Genomic DNA, 24,178 nt, shown 5'->3' with positions numbered 1-24,178 from the left:
TGTCGTCACTTTCAGTCTCTAATGAAGTAACATCACATTCTTCTTTCCTTTCTAAGTCTCTAAATTCAGTGTCAAACTCAGGATTACTATAACCTTTTTTTTTAAGCATTGCCTAAAAACAACAGTACAGGAGAAAAGTTGAAAGCGCGTGTTTTGTTGTCAAGTATCCAAAGCTGCACGCAATAAACATACCACCTAGTGACAACCACCTCACCCAAACCACACAGCTGTGCTACAAATGTAGGACTAGATGATCTCTACGGATCGAACAATTAATTATTAGTGCTGAAACGAATGTAAGTGGGGTTTTATTTTTTCGGAGGTCTGTTCCTAAGTTGCCGGGTGCACCGCCTTATCGTAGGCACCTTTAGTGCCAGTTATGCAGCCTTGTGCACGGCTACGGGATCGACGACTCTGGGTTTCCCGAGCTGGGGACTGCCTGACTCCACCAGACCTTTTCTGTCTTAAATTCTGAACATACCCCAGAAAATACCATTAGGTGTAGCGGTGGGATGCTACACTTGGAAACGAAATCTTCCAGAAGCCATCAACAACAAACCTGAAACCCCAATCCCATATTGCTGCACACCATCAAAAGACCACTAAACCACCCTCTCTACCCGTGCGACCAGCTCCTTCCATAAGAGAGAAAAAACATCACACAGAAAGTAATTCAAAATCAAAGAAAGCAGCAGCTATACCTTCGGTTTGGCAAGCACTTTCCCTTTCCAATGGCGATTTTACTATCGAGAAGATAGACATTGGCACAGAGGAACCGGACAGCCAGGCACCATCTAACATTTCCCCTGGTCCACCGACAGCGGAGAACGAGGATACTCATCGCTAATCAATGGCTTACACAGGGACTTCTGTGTCACAGTGGAACTTAAACGGATACATCACATTTGGAAGAACTTCAGCTCCTGGCCCAGGAGACACTGTTTTGCATCCGTTTACAAGAAACTCTTTTAATGTCACTGACATACCTGCATTAAGGGGCTACCGCCCTAACAGGAAGGACGATGTTACTAGAGACATGGCTAAGGGTGGTGTGGCTGTTTTCGACGATGTTGGATGCTACTACCCTCCTGTCCTATTTACTGTGGCCTTACAACCAGTTGCAGTGGAACTTCTCACACCAGTTAAAATCACAATTTGTGCTTTGTATGTTCCACCTCACAACCCGTTGGATGCAGTGATGGATCTCTTCCAGTCACTTTCATACTCATTTCTCCTCCTGTGGGAAATCAGTGCACACAATGTACTGTGAGGCTCAGCTATCATGTGCTCCAGGGGTCAAATTATTGAGTGCCTTGTCCATTCAGAGAATATCTGGATTTTGAACTATGGTAGGATGAGATACTCTCCCACAGCTTTGCGGTTATCTTCAATCGTCAACCTTTGTTTTTGCTCAGTTTCAGTGGGAAGTGGCTACAGATTTGTATTTCAGTGACTACTTTCTGGTGTGGATTCCCCTGCCAACTCTGACAGTGGTTGACAGGAGACCACAAAGGTGGACAGTTCGCAGGGCAAATTGGTTGCGATGAAGTCAGCAGGCTGTCTTCGTACGACAGGGCTGTGCCCAGGAGTTGGTAGACTGTACCACCTGTGAGATCTGAGTTGCTGCGGATCCGTTCCCCAGTCTAGCAACCACCTCAGATGACAATCTGTCCCTCGGTGGAGTGACGAATGCCGCCCAGTAGCCGGAACTGGGCAGAAATTCAAACACCACCCAACTACAGAAAACCTTCAGCCCTTCAGATCTGAGGGTGCACAAGTGAGGCAAGTGTTAAGGGGAGCCAGAATGATGAAAATGGAAAAATTAACATTTTTGGGGTTTTTTCATTATAAATTTACTTGGAGTTTTCTTATTAAAACAAATCAAGTTTCAATCTTCTAAGTGAATTCTAAGTGTGTTTTCTATCGTTTCAAAGTTGATGCACCACGCTGTGTAGATGGTTGTAGCGAGTTGGTGTTTTACCTGTGATGACACTGCTTGCTGTCTTTAGGCAGCATTTCTTGGCGAAATTTGCCAGTGTTTTGTTTTCCAACGTTGTAGGCCTTGATCTCTGTGACAAGTGAATATTCATATCCTTAAACATGTTTGTTGATTTTTGAAGTTTGCTATGTGTTTTTTGTTTGGCTCAGCTCAGCAATTTTTCATATTTGACAAATTTTTCTTGTATCTGTTTTATGTATTATAATGTATTTTGCCAAGTTTGCAAAGAAAGAGGTCTCGAATTGAAAATAATTTCACACATTGGTTTGGCATGTAAAATGTTATTGAAGTGTGACAGATGTGGTGGAGAGGTTTCATTTTATGTTTCTAATACAAGGGTAATCCCAAAAGTAAGGTCTCCTATTTTTTTTATAAGTACGTAGACCTGTTTATTTCTACAATTGTTTACATCAGATTACTGCTTGAACATTTAGCTATTTTTCAACATAATCACAATTTCTGTCAATGCATTTTTGTAGACGCTGTGGCAGTTTTTGTATGCCCATGTCATACCAGCTCATTGTGGAAAGAAGTTGAATGACATAAATGTTAGGCTAGTCTAAGGCTTTTGTTGCATAGGAATGGGCAGTGCTGCAGGAACAATGTTATGTGGAATTACGAACTTGCCAAAATCACCAACCAAGTTTGGATTTAATATGAATTGATGATATTTTCTGCTGAAGGTGTTGCACAAGCAACAATGAAGAAAGCAGTTGAAGAGGCTGTGGCTGATAATGGAAATTGTTAAGATTTAACTGTTGCTTTAGGTGGGTCATGGCAACATAGAGGCCATAAATCTCTAAATGGAGTTGTGACAGCTACCAGTGGAGACAGTTGCAAAGTCATTGATGTTGCTATTCTCTCCGAACATTGTAAATGTAAAGGCGATACCAAGGAGGAACATAATGAATGTTTTGAAGCAAATTTTCAAGGCACAAGTGGAGCTATGGAAGTAGAGGGAGTGAAAAACTTTTTTTCCAGATCAGAGGAGTGGTATAATGTACAATATGCTAACTGTCTAAGGGATGGTGATTCTAACGGATATAAAACAGGAGAAGAATGACAATGAAATTCACATTAAAAAACAGGAATGCATCAGACGTGTGTAGAAGCACATGGGGGCTCGCTTGTGCAAACTGAAGCAGACATTAGGAGCCCTGGAGCTTAGCAATGGTAAGACCCTTGGAGGAAGATGGAGATTGACAGGTGAAACAATTGACAGATTATAGAGGTTTTATGGTTGTGCAATTAGGCAAAATACAGGAAGCACTGAGCAAATGAGGAAAGCAGTATGGGCATTATTTTTTCATACTGCATCAACAAATGAGCACCCACAACATGCACTATGTCCCACAGGTGATGACTCATGGTGTAAGTACCAATCAGGAAAGGAATATGACCATAAAAACAGTTTGCCAGGTAATTGATGTAATTAAGCCCATATTCAGAGATTTGTCACAGCCAAATTTATTGGAAAAGTACCTACATGGGAAAACAAAAAATTCCAATGAAAGTGTGGACAGTTTAATTTGGATTAGGATTCCACAAACAGTTGCAACATACAATGCTGGAAACATTATAAAATGTGATGTGATGAAAGGTTTAGGTTTCCAGCCATGGGGCACCACCATTTCCACAATGCACCTAATTGACGAAGAAAGACTAAGAGGTGCAGCAAGGAAAATACTATAAAAAGAAGAGCTTGCTGATGATCCATCATATGAAGTGGAAATGTATTAAAAAACTTAGGAAACCATTTCCTGCAAGTTTCAAATTTTCATGTGTAAGGAACGTTTTTGCAAAAACTTCTAACAGTAGGTGAATCAAAATTATACACATATAGTTGATTTCATTTCATTTCCTTCATTGTTGTAACAAATTGTAAAAAAAAAAGTATAATTAAGGAGTTATAGAAGAAAAGATGCAAAATTATAGACAAAAAATTGGCAACAACATTTAAAAAAATATTGTAAAACAAAAACCAACAAGTATTTCTTAACATGGCATTATAACTTTTGTAGAGAAATACGTATTGAAAATACTGTCCAAATTTCAGAGCCATATGCTAAATGGTTTAAGAAAAAAATGTTTGTTGTATTTGCTGAAATTAACATGGAGGATATAGAATGTACCAGCTCCCCTTACAAGAACAGAAGAGGAACTCCTGGAAGGAATTTATAACTTACACTAATTGTTCTACTTCAACTGTGAAGGAAGGTTTGAAACTCGTAAGGTGGATTTTAGTCAAGGCCAGTTCACATCCCCTTGCGACCTCTTATACAGGGTGGTCCATTGATCGTGACCGGGCCAAATATCTCAAGAAATAAGCATCAAATGAAAAAACTACAGAGAACAAAACTTGTCTAGCTCGAAGGGGGAAACCACATGGTGCTATGGTTGACCCGCTAGATGGCGCTGCCATAGGTCAAACGGATATCAACTGCATTTTTAATATAGGAACCCCCATTTTTTATTACATATTCGTGTAGTACGTAAAGAAATATGAATGTTTTAGTTGGACCATTTTTTTCGCTTTGTGACGGATGGTGCTGTAATAGTCACAAACATATGGCTCACAATTTTAGATGAACAGTTGGTAACAGGTAGGTTTTTTAAATTAAAATACAGAACGTAGGTACATTTGAACATTTTATTTTGGCTGTTCCAGTGTCATACATGTACCTTTGTGAACTTATCATTTCTGAGAACGCAAGCTGTTACAGCGTGATTACCTGTAAATACCGCATTAATGCAATAAATGCTCAAAATGATATCCATCAACCTCAATGCATTTGGCAATACGTGTAACGACATTTCTCTCAACAGCGAGTAGCTCCCCTTTCATAATGTTCGCACATGCATTGACAATGCACTGACACATTTTTTCAGGCATTGTCGGTGGATCACGATAGAAAATATCCTTCAACTTTCCCCACAGAAATAAACCCGGGGACGTCAGATCCGGTGAACGTGCGGGCCATGGTATAGTGCTTCGACGACCAATCCATCTGTCATGAAATATGCTGTTCAATACCGCTTCAACCGCATGTGAGCTATATGCCGGACATCCATCATATTGGAAGTACATTGCCATTCTGTCATGCAGTGAAACTTCTTGTAGTAACATCGGTAGAACATTACATAGAAAATCAGCATACATTGCACCATTTAGATTGCCATCGATAAAATGGGGGCCAATTATCCTTCCTCCCATAATGCTGCACCATACATTAACCCGCCAAGGTCGCTGATGTTCCACTTGTCACAGCCATTGTGGATTTTCCTTTGCCCAATAGTACATATTATACCGGTTTACATTACTGCTGTACATATTATGCCGGTTTACATTACTGCTGTTGGTGAATGACGCTTCGTCGCTAAATAGAACGCGTGCAAAAAATCTGTCATTGTCCCGTAATTTCTCTTGTGTCCAGTGGCAGAACCGTACACCACGTTCAAAGTCGTCGCCATGCAATTCCTGTTGCATAGAAATATGGTACCGGTGCAATCGATGTTGATGTAGCATTCCCAACACCGATGTTTTTGAGATTCCCGATTCTCTCACAATTTTTCTGCTACTGATGTGTGGATTAGTCGTGACAGCAGCTCAAACACCTACTTGGGCATCATCATTTGTTGCAGGTCGTGGTTGACGTTTCACATGTGGCTGAACACTTCCTGTTTCATTAAATAACATAACTATCCAGCGAATGATCCGGACACTTGGATGGTGTCGTCCAGGATACCGAGCAGCATACGTAGCACACACCTGTTGGTAATTTTGATCACAATAGCCATACATCAACACGATATCGACCTTTTCTGCTATTGGTAAACAGTCCATTTTAACACGGGTAATGTATCACTAAGCAAATACCGTCCGCACTGGTGGAATGTTACGTGATACCACGTACTTATACATTTGTGACTATTACAGTGCCATCTATCAAGAGTGAAAAAACTGGTCCAACTAAAACATTCATATTTCTTTACATACTACACGAATATGTATAAAAAATGGGGGTTCCTATTTTAAAAAATGAATTTGATATCCGTTTCACGTATGGCAGCGCCCTCTAGTGGGCCAACCATAGTGCCATGTGGTTTCCCCCTTCAAGCTAGACAAGTTTCGTTCTTTGTAGTTTTTTCGTTTGGCACTTATTTTGTGAGACATTTGGCCCAGTCATGATCAATGGACCACCCTGTATACTGTGACATTCAGATAAATTCCTGTGTTCCAGGTGTTCCATAGAACGGTGGAGATGAGGAGTCTCTGGTTCTTATCATGTAATGTGATGGTCTAGAATCCTAGAATCTTACATTCTAATGGAAGTGAGCCCTCTCCCGTGGCCAGAGACACTACTCCAGGACCTGATCATTCTTTATGCCATGCTTTGTCATCTGCGCCTTAAAGCCAAAAGCAAGCTCCTATCTCATTTGAATCAGATATAGTTTTTGATCATTCATTGGAAAGAGGCAATATTAACCACCGCCTTGTCTGGCTCCTCAGATCCCGATGTCATGTGTACCACTCCCTGCGCATTTCAGGTGCTACCAGCATTGTGTCCTAGACAACTTAATTCTGCTGGATATGGCAATACAGGATCCCCTCTTACGCCAAAGCCAAGTGGCTGGTGTGTCAACTTAACGAATGAGGACTATGTGAATGTCTGTTACTTCATATCCATTCCTTCCTTGAGGAGCAGTGCTTCTGATATTGTGTTGGCAATGCCTTCTCTGATTACTGTGTTCAGGAGAACAGGGTCCTCCATTGCAGTGTACTCAACTTCAAATTGTTTAAAGTCACTATCTGGCATCTCCTCCTCAGACAAGAGCCTTGCTAAATGCTCTTTGTTTGTGGATGTCTTTGTTGTTTTGTGATCTTCCTTCTATCTTACAGTGACAATGAAGCAACTACAGCTGACCTTCAGGGGGCTGGAAGCTTGGGCAAATGAAACTGGTTTTAGGTTATCACCAGAGAAGACTGTGTGTCAATTTTAACTGCACCTGTCAAAGTTTCAGTCGACCAGAACTCACAGTGGGAGCCAGAATTTTACATTTTAAGCACACTGTGTGCTTTTTGGGCCTATTATTTGACTCGAAACTAATGTGACTCCCACACATTAAAGAGTTGAAGACAAAGGACTTAAAATCGTTGAATATTTGAAAATGCCTCAACGAAAATGCATGGGGAGTGGACAGCTCCCACCTGCCTCCTGCATTTTTTTATGGCATTTGTCACAGAACACAGATTTCGGTGGCACGATTTACGGATCAACCCTTACTTCTTACGTCAAGGTGTTACACTCCATCCACCAGTTGATTCAACTTGTGCGTGACTCGTTAAAGCGACTCCGGCACTGTGGCAATGAAGTGACCTTTGCTGGGTACCCAGACACATTGGGATATGGGAAAACAGCATAGCTGAAAAAGCAGACAAAGAAGTGTGTCAGGAGGGTGTCGTATGTCAATGTGCTGTCCTCTCCCGTGCTGCCACCTCATTATGTGACAGACAAATTGTGCTTCAGTAGGAAACTCAATGATTGGAAGTGATGGAAAACAAACTGCAGTCACTCAAGTTGACCATGGAAGGAAGAGTTGTATGCGAGACTCCTGTCAGAGGATCCACAATTCTGTGAAGTTTGTGGTGTACCACTTTAGGTTCTGTGCATTTTGGCTATGTGTGTCTTGTGTGCTGACATCAGGGCAGCGTTCGGTTTGGCTGGAGATCTGCCCACTGTCCTCGCTGATAGAGACCCCAATGTTACATTGGTTCAGAAGTACTGGGAACTGTTGGGCCTCATCCCTAAAGTGCAGGGGAGGAGAAGTGGACTTCAAGGCATTGTAAACTACTCCACATGTGGGGACACTCTTTGGCCCCCCTGCCCACCCTCTCCCCATCGCTCTGTCGTCGTAACATCCTGTACACAAGAGGTCCTTTCATTGAGTGTGATATTGCCGGCTTCTGTCTTACACATTCTGTACGTAATATTATCTCATTTCCCTGCGATATTGGGCCCTGTTCTTCAGTTGTTCTTCTGCCAAGCAGATTTGCTCATGATTATCACCTAATGTTTACTTCAGTTTGGACTGGTATTTGTGCCAGCTATCGAGCTTCTCTTAGTTTTTTTTGAACCACTGCCTGGCTGTGCCATCAGAGTAAAGTACACGTTTGCCAGACACAGTGTCATCCCATCTGTTGTATTTTGCAGCTGGCCAAATCCTTTCAGCTGTTCGTCAGGTCCTGACTGACATCCCTGGACAACAGTGACGGATGCTTGATGTGCAGCTGACTTGCTGTTGTTTCAGAATCTGTTGGTTTCCTGAATATACAGACCTTAGTAACAGTATACTGCTTGTATTCCAGTTCGTGTCTGTGTAGGTGGTAGTATTTGTGTTGCCTAATTTGAGCCACAGTGATGTAAATGTTTCAGGATACTCGGTGTCTGTACCAAACAATATCACGTCGTAATCAGAGTAAAGTCCAAATTTGAAAGTAGGGCAGTCAGTGGAGTACAACACTTAGCACTGAAAGCATGTTTATTATTGACATCAGTGTGCAGACAGGACAGAACTGAGTCCTAAATGGAGTGTACAGCTACTTGTACAAACATAGACTATTTCAAAATATACACACATTAAAAGATTAAGGAATTTTGAGAAACTTCTAGAAATGCTAAATACTAAGTAACAAATATTTTGTGGTGGTTTGATTTGAACTAGTACCCTGCAACAGCTGAGCTAACCATCATTCCGCTGTAGCTTGTGGAAGTATTCCTTTTATCTTTTGGCCTACCCTTATTTGCCTTTTGTAGCTTCCCATCTGAGTTCTTAACATTCTTGCAACTGTGTCCCTTTTCCCCAAAGGCCTCTTTAATTTTCCTGTAGACGGCATCTGTCTCTTCCCTAGCCATGCATGCTTTATAGGCCTGCATTTGTTCTCCAACTATTCCTGCTTTAACACCTGCTAAATTTTTCTCTTACCTTTACCATTCCTTTTAGACACAACAGTCATATGGTCACACTCTAGTTCCTTCTCTGTGATAACTGGATCATTAAGTTCTGTGCGACCCAGGAGTGCCAAAAATTGCTACTGGATGATAGGAACCAGGTATGTGTTTGTGAGGAGGTGTCAGACACTCACCAGGGCATCCTGGCTTCAGATGATGGTGAGGGAGATTAGAGGATGTTGTAGAACACTTCAGCAAAACAGTTGACAAACATCACAATTTATCATTATTCCATTAGTCTCTAACAATGTGTGTGCTCTCGTCCTGAGTGTTACCTGGCTTCACCCAGTAATGTTCCCTTGTAAGTGTGACAGAGATAGCAGATGGCCCAGGGATGTATAAGAGCAGCTGTAAAGTGGTGTGCCTTCTCAGCAAATGTCAACACGGCTGATGCTGACGTGTCAGCCGACGTGACAGTGGATGGACCGCCCAGAGTCGAACTCTGGACCGTCGGCGGAAAAGCGACGGCAGGCAGAACCTGGCAGCATGGAACCTCAAACGGAGAGGCAACTGTAGGATTCCGGTGGCGGAGTCCCTGGAGGTGGCCGAGTGCGGAGCTGCCGTGTGTTCAGAGTGGGCAGTGTTCAGAGGTTAATAGTCCATTGATAGCTGCATTGACTCTGTGGCCAAATCTGACACGGACTGGGTATCACGACATTGCCCAGCTGCCTGAAGGATGACTGGATGTCTTTGGGAGTTGGGAGCTGTCTGGTACTGAAAGAGGCAGAAGGAATAACACTCACATTCCTCCACATCAATGAACCTTCTGGCTCCCTCAGAAGATTCCTGAAAGGGGTCAGTTTCCCAGACCCGGCCGTAGCCTCGCAAAGTGGTTGGTGCAGAAGTGGCCGGCCTCTGCCGAGTTGTTGCCCCGACACATTGTTGACTCGTGGCGGCTGTGCCCTAGATGCGGCTCTGGGCACTGGCTGTGGTCTGTGCTGTAACAGTTCGCCGAGAGATGAAAGATATTACTCTTACGTGTTCTGATAACTCGACATCAGAACCTTTACACTAAATTTATCAGCTGCCACTGAAGGTTGAGCTCATCTGATATTATTGACCATTTAAGAGATTATTAAGGGAAAAAAAAGTGTCAGCAGTTACTTCATTTATTGTACAATAATGCTCATTTATTTTAAAATAATGGAGTGTCCACATATTTTATTGATTGAACAGTCTTTATGTACCTTTTTGCATTAATTGTTGTTTCTCTACTTTTTTTAGAGTATCAGCAAGTGATGTACGACCCATCAAAAAGCTCTCATTTACAGCAGCAGTTGCTGAAAAATGCACAGGTAATGGCTCCGAACCTCATCAGCCTCTGTCTAGCAGGAAATGAGCTGTCGACACTGAGCCACCTCACCCCAGTCTTTGCGGATAAAACCAAATGGAGGTCACTAAAAGTATTAGATCTGATGGACAACGAGGTAAGTGCACACTGATTTTTATTCGTTTATCATGACACAGGAACATCCTGCACACACACACACACACACACACACACACACACACACAGAGAGAGGAAGAGAGAGAGAGAGAGAGAGAGAGAGAGAGAGAGAGAGAGAGAGAATTTGTAGCTTTCAGGCCTAAGCCTGGAGAAGCATTGGAATTGGAAGGCACATATAGGCTTTATAGAAAACAAATTGAATAACTTAGTTTTTATAATATAACATAACTGGATAGATGAAAAAATTGGCTCACCACGTGGCGGCAGGAGCAAACACACACAAAAGGTAAGGAAGTGTTCAAGATTTTGGAGCCAGTGGCTCCTTCTGGTAGAAAGTATGAAGGGGAAGGAAGAGGGATGAAGAAAAAAGGAATGGCAACGTTTAGGAAATGGGGAGAATTACAGAAAAGTTGCCCAGAACCCCAGGTCGGCGGAGACTTACTAGACGGAATGAGAAGGAAAAACTTTTGTTGCGGAATGCACAAAATGAGATTTGAAAAACTAAGAGCTTAAAGGTGGAAGATATGGTAATAAGCAAGAAAGAGATTACTGACCAAACATTGTGCGAGAGTTAATAAGAGTGGAAAGCTACTTACAGTAAACATGTTGTGAGGGTAGGGGATAGGGAAAAAAATACAGGTCAGAAAATAAGCTAAAAGGGAGTGGAGAAAGAAATTGTTACTGAGAAGGAATGCTGACTCTGAAGAAATTTAAATAAATTAAGGCCAGGTGGGAGGCAAGAACTGAGGACAATCACAATTTATTGTTTGATATCTTAGAGGTGGCTTTTCTGGGATCCATAAGCCTTCAGCCACTGGTTTGATAAAGGTGCATTGATCTGTACCATATCGACTCATGATGAAGCTAATCTGTTAACACTTTTGGAATCTCTAAATACACTCTCCCAATTAAGTTTCACATGATCCTTTTCTGAATAGCATGTCATTTTTTCTTGATGTTGACCTTATCCTCGCCAAGGGTAAGCTAAACTCTTCTGTTCTTATTAAACCTACTAACAAACAACAGTACTCACAGTTGACATCATTTCCATGTTAAATGTTCCCTCCCGAACGGCCTTTGCATTTGAGGCAAATGTATTTGGCCAGATGCAGACTCTTGTAATACACCACCATTCTCATCTCAGCCTTCACTGAATGTAATTACCTTACCAGCCAAGTCCAAAAGCAATCGTCCAGGCCATCACCTCCAATCCTGGTTCAATTGAGCCCTCCAAAAAGCTGAGTGGGACTAAACCTCTTATCACTCTGTATTTCCTAGTCTTGAATTATTAATCAACTAATTCGACAAGGCTATGATTTCCTAAAATTGTGCCTTTAAATGAGTTCCATTCTGTCAGGCATTTTGCCCACTGAACTTTTCGTCGCCCCCTCTAATCTCCGCAATATCCTGGTCAGGCCCTATGCTCCTTGTGCACCCTCTTCCCTACCCAACAACTCCTGTCCCTGTGACCGCTGTAAGACTTGCCCTGTGCGCCATCCTCCCAACACCTTTACCAGGCCTACAACTTCCAAAACATACATGCACCATCTGAGGGAGAGCCATCTGTGAAATGTCACATGTATACTAGCTGCTATGGAATCATTGTTCGACCTTCTGCTTTGATATGACTACCACCAAGTTATCAGTTAGGACGAATGGACGGAGAGAGGGTGTGTGCTGGAAACACATAATGTCCCATTGCAGAGCATGCTCTACAACATGACAGTCATGATCTTGGTGCCTGTTGCACCACACATGCCATCTGACACCAGTTTCTGAGAACTCGGCAGTTGGAAACTGGCGTTACAACATGTCCTTCTCTCACCACCATCTGGCCTTAATTTGTGTTAATTTCTTTGGACTCAGCATTCCTTCTCAGTAACTATTCCTTTCTTCACTCCCCTTTAGCTTTCAGTATATTTTATTTTTTGACCTGTCAGTTATTTCCCCTTCAGCCTACCCCAATTTAACGTACTTAGCTTTCCCCTATTATCATCTTGTGCACCATATTTTGTTAGTAATTTCTGTCTCGTTTATTACCCTATCTTCCGCATTTAAGCTCTCAGGTTTTCAAATCTCAGCTGGTGCAGTCCCCAACAATGTCTTTCCTTATCATCTCATTTGGTAAGTATTTCCTGATCTGAGGTTCTGGGAAAGTTTTCCGTAATGACAAAAACATGAATGTAACAACAAATAAGCACACATTGCCAGCCTAGTGTAACTTATGAACCAGCTACAAATGGCTACACATGTGGAATGGGCTTAAGAAATTCTCGGCAATTCTCCATATTTCCGAAAGCTCACAAGTCCTTCTCCTTCATCCATCTTTCATCCCCTTCAACTCTTCCGTGAGAAGGAGCCACTGGCTCCAAAAGCTTGCACAATTCCTTATCTTTTCTATGTATTTACTCCTGCTGTCACTTGGTGTGTAGATTTTTTTTATCTATCCAGTCATATTTTCAAAAACTGATTAGTTTTTATCTCATATGTTTTGTATGGTGTCCATAAGCACAAGAAAAATAGTGTATCACAACTACTTTGTGTCAGTTATTAGGTATTGCGTAATCTTATGGGGAAATTCAACCAACATTAGACTTCTAACACTTCAAAAGAGGAACATCAGAAACTTGTGTAACCCATAAAGAGATTCATGTCACCCACTATTTAAAAAAATTAAGTAACACAACCATTCCATCCTCATACATGTACGGGGGGGTGGGGGGGGGGGGGTGGGGGTACCAGACAATTTTTAACATTGTACATTTTGAGGCAGATTAATTGCTACCATTACTCTGTTCACAGTGGTGATTTTTTTCAGATGTCCTTGCCTTTTTATAGGGCCTTCTTATTAATGATGTTCAAAGCTGTTTTGAAAGCTGTAATCCAGTGAAGCATTGTATTGCAATAAAAATATCCATCGTGCTGCAACGGCAGATGTGCTATTTAGGACAAAAATATGTAAACAAACAATGCTCTGATGTTCAGTACTCTACTGCTACAGAAATGACAGACAATTCCGAAGTGAATGACAGACACTATTTTGACCCAACAGCCATTATGAATTAAGACACAAAGGAATTATAGACATTGGCTGCAAGAGGGCATTGATTGAAATCAATCAGGAAAGCTGAAAATTTGGACTAGAGCAGGATTCAACCCGGGTCTCCTGCCTACTAGGCAGATGCTCTGACCATGAAGCCATCCAGACACAGGGGTCATTGCAACTGCACCCACTACCCTTAAACACCTCCCATCAAAGTTAAATTCTCAACTAATCCACTACTACTAATGTAGTGTGCCTCGCCCATTATCCTCATTACACCCAGTATTTCGCCGATTCTCATAAGAGGTCGAGCTGTGTGCATCTGCACTGAAGAGATCGTTGGCCGTCTTTTCTTAATTGTATACATATCTGGCGTCTTAGTTCATAATGGCCCTCGTATCAAAATAGTACTGTTCTTTTGGATATGTCCGTGCAGTTGCAGTGTTTACTGTGTCTGGATGGCTCAGTGATCAGAGCGTCTGCCTAGTAAGAGGAGACCCGAGTTTAAATCCTGTTTCGGCACAAAATTATAACTGTCACTATTGATTTCAGTCAGTGCCCACATGCTGTCAATATTTGTAATTCCTTTGTGTCTAAAAACATATATTTTTTGTAGGGCATCTTGTGTATTGTGTAGTAGCATATGCTAATTCCTTACCTTCACCAAAATGTCACTGTGGCATAGATAGGCCACTCATTAACTAGAAGCTGGCTGTAAAAAGCATCAACAACCTAGACAGATAGTTGCTTCGGACTGTGACCCTGGGAAAGACACCAAAAGTGGTTTTTTATTATTATCTTTAACTTACAGGACTTGAAATTGAAGTGTTAATGTCATCAACAAGCAATACGTGTAAAAAGGGAACAACATGTTTAGAAATCCAGTTCTCAGAACTAGCTGAAAATGCTACAACCTGGCTGGTCACCAGGAAGTTGATAGAGTTGCAGTTCCCAAAATGAAATGTGCTCTTTCACTGCATCTAAAAAAAAGACATCATTGTGCATCCTTAAACTTGGAGAATGTTTAAATCTGATGATTGTTTTGTAGTTACCATGTAAGTGTATATGAATAGTCTTATCCCACCCAAGTTCTATGAGAAAAGAGTTGTTAATGTGCAGTAGTATGTCCTACTTGATGTTCATTGCAACTGGAATGGTTTTCAGATCCAGACAGCTGGTGTGCTGCCGACCCTTAATTCTCTGCCTATCACAGAATTGTACTTGCACAAAAATCCTGTGTGTGGGAAATATAAAACACGTGAGGCCTACACGAGGTTAGTGATATTTGTTTCTCCTTTATCTCGAAATATTTTGCAGTAGTGTTATGGAATTGAAATTGAGAGATGTCTATTTCCAAAATATAAAATGTTGTTTCTGGTTTGTTTTGTGTTTATGTAGACGTGGTGTTAATTACGATATTGTAACAGGTTTATATTTGAGGCGTATCATTGGTGTGAGAGAGTAAAGACTAGGCTATTCTCCCCTACAAGGGCATCTCAGAGTGGTTCCTTTCATATGAATTGATTGATTTTCCAGATTATAAGTATCATAAAGTCTCAAACAGAAGGATCCATTCCAAATTCTATGAAAAAGGAAGTGCAGATATTTTCATTTGCAATTGAAATTGTTGTAAATGCTGATTATTTTTACTTTAAATGAAATTATATTAGTTGACTTTAATATAATGAATGAAAATGATATGTATGACAAAATGTCATTGTCAGTTTGATGACAGATGATCATGTATATAGTTAATTTACATACAAAATAGTTATTTGTAAAAGTTAATCGGATTTTGAATTAAAATGCAGGCTCGACTTTTTATAATAAAATACCTAAAGATAGAGCACTTATGGTGGCTGATCATCACATCACCAAACGAGTCACTCCTAACTTGTAACTTGATTTTAATTGCCAGAAAATAATGGCACAACTTAAAGAACTGAGAGGTTTGTTGTGTTACTGAACAAAATATGTTTAAATTCACTATTTCATTCGTTAATTGCAAAAAGATACAACTGATATAACTTGTATTCTTATTGTGTTGATGCCAGAATGAGAACAAGACTATCTAGTGTCACATCTTCCACAGAAGATTATTGGAGAACAGAGTTTGGTATAATATCGGGATGTTACAGATATTAATTTTTCCAAAATTTTGGTGTTTCATAACACTTTTGCTGCTCATTCAACAGAATTGACATAATCTTGCAAACATTTCAACTTAAGTAATATTAGTAACTGTCCACAAGTAGGAATATTGCTTGACATTGTATTATCACCGTGTTCTTTCAGACACATAGTTCACCCTTGCATCTTTATCATAAGATATGTTAGAATATTACAGAATGGTCCTCTTCAATTTTCCTTAGACTTGTAGGACTTGAACCTCAGATCCTGAACATCACTTTCCTAAAGCAGTACAATGTAGTTCTCAAAGACACTCAAAATAATCAACTTTGAAGTTTTCCAAGCACTATTACAGGCAAATCAGGGGGGTGGTGGCGGGGGGTGGGGTGGGGGTGGGGTGGGGTGGGGGGGGGGAATCTGGCAATCCTTTAAGTAATCCTGGCAAATACATTGATAACCAGCCAACCCCTTGTAGATGCATGATAAAGGGAAAAAGAAAAAGAAAAGACAAAAATGGGAAACATCAAATGAATTGGCACTTGCTAAAAGAGCCTCAGTCAGGAGATACCATAATGGAGTTGAGACATTGACATGTTGCTGAAGGGTAGCCACGTGTTTTAATGCACTTACTGAGATGCTTCCATATTATAGGAGATGGAAATCCTGATGTGTGCTGTAAGGATTTTGGTCAGTTACTGGATCTCTTCCAGCAAAAGCAAAAGAAGCTGTCCAGCGATAAATTGAAAGTTTTCAGCTAAAAGGAAGTCATTTATGCTGGCAAGGTATAACATGTTTAGAAGGCAGACTTAACATTCTAGAGAGGTATAAGTTGTTTAAGGAGAAACATCACCAGATTAAGGTCACTTTATGCACGATTTTTCAAGGAAAATTTCAATTTGCATTTTGGGCCTGCTCAGACTGCTGCTTCACACATGAAGAACTGAAGGTGAAAATGAGAAGCCCTCACATTACAGATGCAAAACAATGTGTCACTGGAGATCTACTGCTTCACAAGAGAAGGGCCTAAAAATTTTATACTGAGCTTACAGAAGAAGCCAAAAGGATAATTGATCCCATTGTATGTGCTATTAGTTTTGACTACATGCAAAATATACAAATTCTGCAGGTTCCTGCCCAGGAAACGTTTTATCTGTGACAGTTGACAACTTGTATATTTTGTATTTGTGACATTAAAAAAGTAATGCACATATTTATAAATATCATAGAGGCATTGGAAAATGTGGGCACAAAAAAGTAGGCCTATGGTCTTTTCTCTAGAAGTTTCTGCAGTGTTCCTCCATCAGTTGCTGAATTTCACTTATATCCTGCAAGTGTGGAGGACAGAACAACAACTGTGTTGTATATGTTATTGGCATTGACTGACTGAAACGGGTTTGAAAAATTGGACACTACTTCCGTCAAGAGACATTACTTTCTTCTTTGTGACAGGGATTTCAGCATACTCAAAAGACATATTAGAAAGTGTGACAGGTTCTATATGGCACATGAACTAACAGACCTCATAATAAATTCCAGCAACAGCCAAAAATTTATCGGGACTGAAATTGATGCTGGAGATACACTGGAATTGAAGACGTTGTTGCAGCAGTTTTACAAGACGACTTGTGCTTCAGTTGAAAGTTGCCCAAAAAGTGTCAAAGGCTATAAGAAAATCCACTTTCTTATCACTAATTTGGTGCATTTTACATACAGTAACATTGTACCTTCATAACACATTTGTAATTATTGGTTGTTATAAATGCCACTGTTGAATGCATTTATTAAGAGAGGAAAAAACAGTAAATACTTAAGGAACTTTCAAAAGTGCTAAAAGATCCTCAGTTATCAAACTCTAAATATTTTTTGTGTGCACAGTTTTTATTTTTTCGCAATGTGAAATGAACCCTGATATTCATGCAAATGTTGTGCGTTATTCATATTTTTTCTGGAGAAAAGAAAGAATGGTTGAAGTGTAATCATGATTTTACTAGTTCTTTCAAAACTATGTTGGAATAACTAAGTACCTTTAGCACATGATGATTCAAATAGAAATTATGGCACTCTTTTGTTTTTGGAGATTGTGAAAATACAGACATAATATTGAAAACACAAATATGAAATTACTAAATGTGTTTCATTTATTATCAACTAGCTGACAAACCTTGCATTGCCTGGATATGCCTTCTGCCAATTTTCTGTTAGAAATGAAAATGAACTTTGTCCATTGTGAAGTATCGGAAAAAATTTATTTCCGTGTATTTGTAAAAACACCTTTGAAATTATGAAACGGTCATACAAAGAAATATGCGTAATGGACAAATGTATAAGTACAGTATCCAAATTAATAAACACATTACCTGACAGTTTCTTTGTGCTGGGCGCAGCTGCTTCACATGTCCACAATGCAATTTTGTAAATGTCTTGATGGCAACGCCTCTTCATAGCCCTATAGACAGATGTCATTCTCACCTACAACTGTTTGTGCTTCTCAGCTGAAAACTGTCAAAAGTGGTGACAAGTGCCAGAGAATCTGAGTCAACTGTAGGAGTGTGTTAGTAGTAAAGAATAAATGTATTAAAACTTCATGCATGATGTGGCATTTTTCCAGATATTTCATTGTTTATGATGTCATATTTCTTCCACTGTGTGTCATACAATGATATATTTGTGTAGGTCCATTCTGCGGCATATGAGGATTCTGTCAGAAAATATGTCATGGATAGAGTTAGCAACAAAGACATATAACTTTAAATGTTACCCATGCTGCGGCAGTTTTTTTACGTGTCCATTGCTTATAACACTATATCTCCTGAACTGCGGTAGATACATGGTTCTTATCCACAGGGACTATTGCCTGACAGTAAGGGAAATGTGTACCAAGTTTGGTTGAAATTAGTCCAGGGTTTAGGGGTAGATTGGCGCATCTGCTCTCACCCCCCCCCTCTCTCTCTCACCCCCCCCCCCCTCTCCCTCTCAATGTAATGAAATATTTTGTACTGTAATGTGCTCGGAATTGTGCCATGCGGAGGACCCGGATTCAGTTCCCAGTACTGCCGGGAATTTTTCCTCAGTGTCACGGCATGCACTCGGCGATTTGAAGCCGGCAGACAGATGTTCAACAGAGTGGTAGTGGTTCCAACGATGACTGGGAGAGTGGTGTGCTGACCAAATGCCCTTCCGTACTGTATCTGATGGCACAGTCGGCAGAGGACAGCACGGAGATCGGTCAGGCTCGATCGGCCCATCTTGGTGTGGGACGCGAAACTTTGCGTTTACATTGCTTTCTGCCAAGTTGTATAATTAGGAAGGAAATCAAACCAGACCAGTCTGTGAGGCCATGTTATTAACATCGTGAGGTTAGGTAGGCAGTCAATCTTGTGTTCCATATATCATATGTGCACTTTTTATTATTATATCGTGGAACAAATCGGTTTTAAGGTTATGTACAGGTGACTAGGCTAAGCTGTTCACCTAAGTTTTTTCTGAACCATTGAAGGTATTGTGATACTATTTCATCCAAATTAATTTAAAAAAGTCCTCTTTAACACATTTGTTGCCAAGTGTGCCAAACTGACACACAAGCTGACTTTTCTGGCAGGCCAAGTGCATCAAATTTATACACATATTTCAGGCCGTGTGTATGATTCGTATACATAGCTACATTAATTTCGAATGGATATATAGTTGTCCGGGCCCTCTGGAGAGGCCGTGCAGTTTTGGTTCCGAAATCCACCGACGGACCTACGCCATATTACTTAGGTGATTACTGACGGGTTCTTCTCGATGTTGGCAGCTGTGTGTAATGGTTGTCTGCATGAAAAGCTCGCATGCTAGAACTGTCTAATAAAAACTTCTTAACTGATGTGTACACTCTAGTAATTAATTGAAATATGTTGTTACATCTACTGTTAATTCGTAAACCAACCAGTTGAAATATTAAAAATTCAACATTTATATTATTTCTGCTCTATTCTTCCAAAAAATAAATGTCATTCATCTGAAATACTGAAAACTTGATCTGTCATAAAAGGTTGTGCATAATAGGGTATTTTCCTTTGTTATAAATATGTTCAGTTTCTTGTTATTCTGATTGATTATAACATTTAAATAGCACTTATGTTCAATATTCTCACAAATCTGTTACTTTTATGTGATTAAAGCTTAAAAATTATTAGATATCTAGATCTGGTCACATGATCAAAAACGCTCTATTATTGGCTGATGTTCTGGTCACAGACAAGGAGTAAAACAAAGCTATATGCGTGTTTTATGTACTTTTTCTGCAAAAAAGTTTATCTATTTAGTGGTGGGTAAAGGCAATTAAATCTTTTAAGTAACAATAGAAAGGAATTTTGTGAATGTCGATTGTGGGAGCCTTGCGAAAGTTAATGCACTTATGTTCCATCCATTTAAAGCACAACATGAACAATGACAGACATTCTTTTCCCTGCTCCCTGTAGTATTATTAAACTCACTCAAAACTAAGGAACTGTATAAATTTTTCAAATGGGTCTGAATTTTGTAACTAGATTGTCCCTATCAGTCATGAGCTATGACCCAAAGCAAAATAAAATTATTCTTGACAACTTACTGCCGATTTCCACTGTAGAAGACACTCATCAGAGGTATTGTTTCCAGCAGGCGCTCAGTGGTGCATCAGATAGTGCATGTGACTACGGATAACAAGATAACGTGCTCAAATCCTGTAAGGATCACATGTTTTTAAAAGTTTTACACAAAATACGAAAATAGCGTTAACAAGAACTGATTGTGGGTTGTTTTGATTGTGGGATATATTATATATAGATTCACATTGGTATTAGTCTGAGAAATGGATAACAGAGGATAAATGCATTTACTTTGCAGACACACAGTTGACTTTTTTGGAAAGCATTGTTAGTAGTGAAGGTATCACCACATGCCATCAGTGCAGTGAGGTGTACGACGATAAGGTTATTCGGAGAGATACAAAGCGTGTACAACGTGCAGGTGACACTAACATAAGAGCTGTGATGTTTGTGATTGTAAACTAAGTTTAATGTCGGAAGCAGACTTACTTCAGCTGTACATAAGGTGATGACACTGCAAAAGTTCAAACAATAAGAATCCTAGCTGGGCAGTATGAAGATAAAAACATTGTTTCTAATAAAGTAAAAAGTGTACAGTGATCGCAAATGTAAGCGCATGTAAACAGCGAGGATGTTATGTAATGGTTACACACACAGCTTTTATATGTTGTTGCTATTTTTGGTATATTTTTTATGAGATAGGTCCTATGAAAGCTTGAAGTATCTAATGTTTCACTTAATTGAAACAGCCACCAAATGACATTAATATTCTTGTTTTCATTTCAGCATTGTCACAGTGAACTTCCCCCGTCTCATTAAGTTGGTGAGTTATAAAGTATGCATGATTTTTATAACTTTAGCTTACGTGTTATTTGTTGGATTAGTTCATTCTTCATACATCACAACTTAGAATACTTTTAAGAATTTATTATTTCATTAATAACGCACTCATTAATGCCAGATCAAGCCACTTTCAAAGTTTCTGAGCACTGAAAATTGCTGATTTATAATGTTATTTTATACCTTTAATTCTTTGATTAATTAAATGTGAGGTCTATTTGAAAAGAAACAATTAGTGGAGGGGAGGGGGGGGGGGTTGGGAGTGGGACAGCTCATAAGCATTACCAGTTACCTGATGTAAAGATGTAGAATTAAATTTGGAAATTTTCCCCTAAGCATTAGAAATGTGAAATCTTATGTACTCTTACTCTCTATAAATGAGCCAGTGTGGGTACAACTAATTTTATTTTAAAACAGTGGAAAATCCAGGATGGAATAACATCTGTACGGAAAGGATAGATTGCTACTCCCTACACGGAGGAGACATTTGAGTCACAGACAGGTGGAATGAAAAGATTGCTTAATATTGAAGCTTTTAGGCAAAAAAAAAAAAAAAGTCCTTCTTCCAGGATGGATAACGCACACATTCATATAAGCTTTCACACACATTTGCAGCCACTGCGTTTGACATGAGAGGCAGTCGTAGGGTGGGTGGTGAGGGTGAGGAGGCGGCACGGGCAGGGAGGTCAGCGGGGAGTGGGTGGGGGGTGAGGACAGGATAAGGCTGCTAGTTGCAGAGCCAGCATGAGCATGGGAACACGAGAGCCCTGTGTGATGTAAAGTGGGAGACTATTCTTGGTAAAAATCGTAGGGGTTTATAAGAAGCGAGGAAGTAGTTGAAAAATTCTATCCATTATACAGGGTGTTCGAAAATTCTCGTCTTAAACTTCTTGGACTTGTGTAGATGGGAATGAATACATTATATTTTGAATAGGAACCCATGTCTGGAAAAGTACTGTTTCCATTCAGCAATTATTTCACTTCAGATTTGTAATATGTCTATGTCTGCTGAGGGAGAGAGAAAAGTCTCAGAGTTGCTTGTCGTGGTATGCAGTAGGTTAGACAGGATGACGTTACTACATCAGACTGTCAGCTGATGTTACTCAGCATCTGCCTTGGTGCGAGACCTATTCAGTGCCTGTGTGTCTCTGATACAGTAAGCACAGTTCGGCACATGTTTTCAGAACACACAAGACACACTCTTTGTGTATGTGAAACTGGAGGTAGCAGAAGAGCTGTTAGTCAGCTATATCACTGAACGTTTTCTGCATCGTAATGTGCCATTGTACAAACTTTTTTCTCTAGCTACGCAAAGGCTCTGAGAAACAGGTGCCTTCGCTGTGAGAAGGCAGAACTTTGTACTCCATGGCATCACACATGGCTGAATTTGAAGATGATATACTGCATCACATTGAAGAGAACCCATCAGTGTGTCATCTGGGATTTTCTGCACAAGCAGCAATCACATCTGTACCATTTACAGAGGATACACTACGAGTCCAGGTGATTTTCCACAATGCGTTGCCTGCTCCACATGGTTCCAGCACCACTGTATCGACACACCCCTGGTTCCACATAGAGTTTTGTTCAGAGCTGAATGAAAGTTCATTGGGGACTGTGCATTGAATTCACAAAACAGCCATGTCTGGGCAGACGAAAACCCTCTTGTCATACTTTTTCAGGACTTTGGGCTCTGGGTTGGTATTAATGTGTGGGCAGGTATTCTGAATGGTCATGTGATTGGGCCATGCCCCCTTCCACTCACCTAACTGACCCTGCATACTTGATCTTGCTACAAAACGTATTGGATCTGTTCTTGAAAGCTGTGCCACTGAATGTCCATCAGGAAATGTGGTTTCAGCATAATGGTGCACCACCTCACTTCTCACATGTGGTTCAGAGACAAGCAACTGACAATATGGTGGAAGATGGATAGTCCGAGGTGGTCAAACCATTTGGCCGTCAAGATCACCGGATTTAACTCCTGTGGACTACTTTTTGTTGGGTTTTATGAAAAGCTTAATTTACAAGACTTCTTTAGAGACAGAGGAAGATATGCTGACACGAGTTCTGGCCACTGCACAAGAATTTGAAGAGAGACCGGGTGGGATGGAGAGTGTGTACCAGAAGACTAGAGAAACAATATCAAAATTTTAGACACTGAGGTATCTTCATAATAAAGTTAATTTTGTGTGTGTGTGTGTGGGGGGGGGGTCTACAGCTTCAACATGCTTTGTGAATGAAAACATGGTCCAGGTAGGCTGTATTATTTTTTTCATTATATGTGTGATTGGCCACTTTCAACCTTTGGTCATTCTCAAGTGTGTATCTTAAGCTTCCAGTTTCATTTTACAGCACATTATAATTTATCGTTAGTACAAATCGACAGAACATCTTACTTCTGTGTGTATGTGACACAAAAACAATATACTATTGTACATGGTTCCTGTGGTGTCTAGGAAACTTGTGCACTCAGTTTGCTAGACAAACAATTCAAACAAATTGTATTAATGAGTTTTATTACAAAATGATAATTACAATACTTAACTTTTGCAATTACACAGATGTGTCACAAGCAAAGGGCGACATACAAAATAATGAATCTTCTTCAGTATAAACATTCTCAAGTCTATGCCACATAGACAGTACAAGCAGAGTAACTAGAGTTGACACTGCTATTGAACTCACTAATCTTGAAGCTGCTATTCAACTGGGGCGTCACCAATCAGTTGCGGCACTTATGTCCTCTTCACATAGGGGCTGCTGCTGTTGCATTGTCACCCTGGAAAAGGGTCAGTTAGTGTGTGATTGGCTGACATATTCTCACAGCCATGTCTTCTCTGTGCCACATACGCAAAGAAGTAAGGTGTATTCCGTTAACATGTACCAGTGACATAATGTAAAATGAAGCTGGAAGCGTAAGATGTGTGTTTTAAAATGACCAAAGGTTGAAATTGGCCAGTCACATAGATAATTAAAAAGAATTACAGCCTACATGGACCATGCTTCCATTCAAAAAATATCTTCATGGTATTCAATTCATTGTCGGGCATTTGGGAGGAATAAATGTGTAGCAATTTTATGATTTTGAGAGGATATTTTTTGAGAAGCTTCTGATGACTACATTTGCTTTATATATTA

At 40.2% G+C, this 24,178-nt stretch overlaps 1 protein-coding gene across 2 annotated transcripts in view; it reads left to right on the top strand.

Annotated features, from left to right (window-relative positions):
- The window catches only part of LOC126106369 (nuclear RNA export factor 1-like), a 148,967-nt gene that overhangs the window by 36,931 nt on the left and 87,858 nt on the right, over positions 1 to 24,178 (top strand). For both annotated transcript variants that reach the window (XM_049912634.1, XM_049912633.1), the window contains exons 6-8: positions 10,234 to 10,436; positions 14,664 to 14,773; positions 20,984 to 21,020. In XM_049912634.1, coding sequence (XP_049768591.1) covers positions 10,234 to 10,436; positions 14,664 to 14,773; positions 20,984 to 21,020 — 350 coding nt within the window. The remainder of the gene's footprint in view (positions 1 to 10,233; positions 10,437 to 14,663; positions 14,774 to 20,983; positions 21,021 to 24,178) is intronic.

This window comes from Schistocerca cancellata, chromosome 10, assembly GCF_023864275.1.
Source record: "Schistocerca cancellata isolate TAMUIC-IGC-003103 chromosome 10, iqSchCanc2.1, whole genome shotgun sequence".
NCBI lineage: Eukaryota > Metazoa > Arthropoda > Insecta > Orthoptera > Acrididae > Schistocerca > Schistocerca cancellata.
This window is presented reverse-complemented; position numbering and strand designations above follow the sequence as displayed.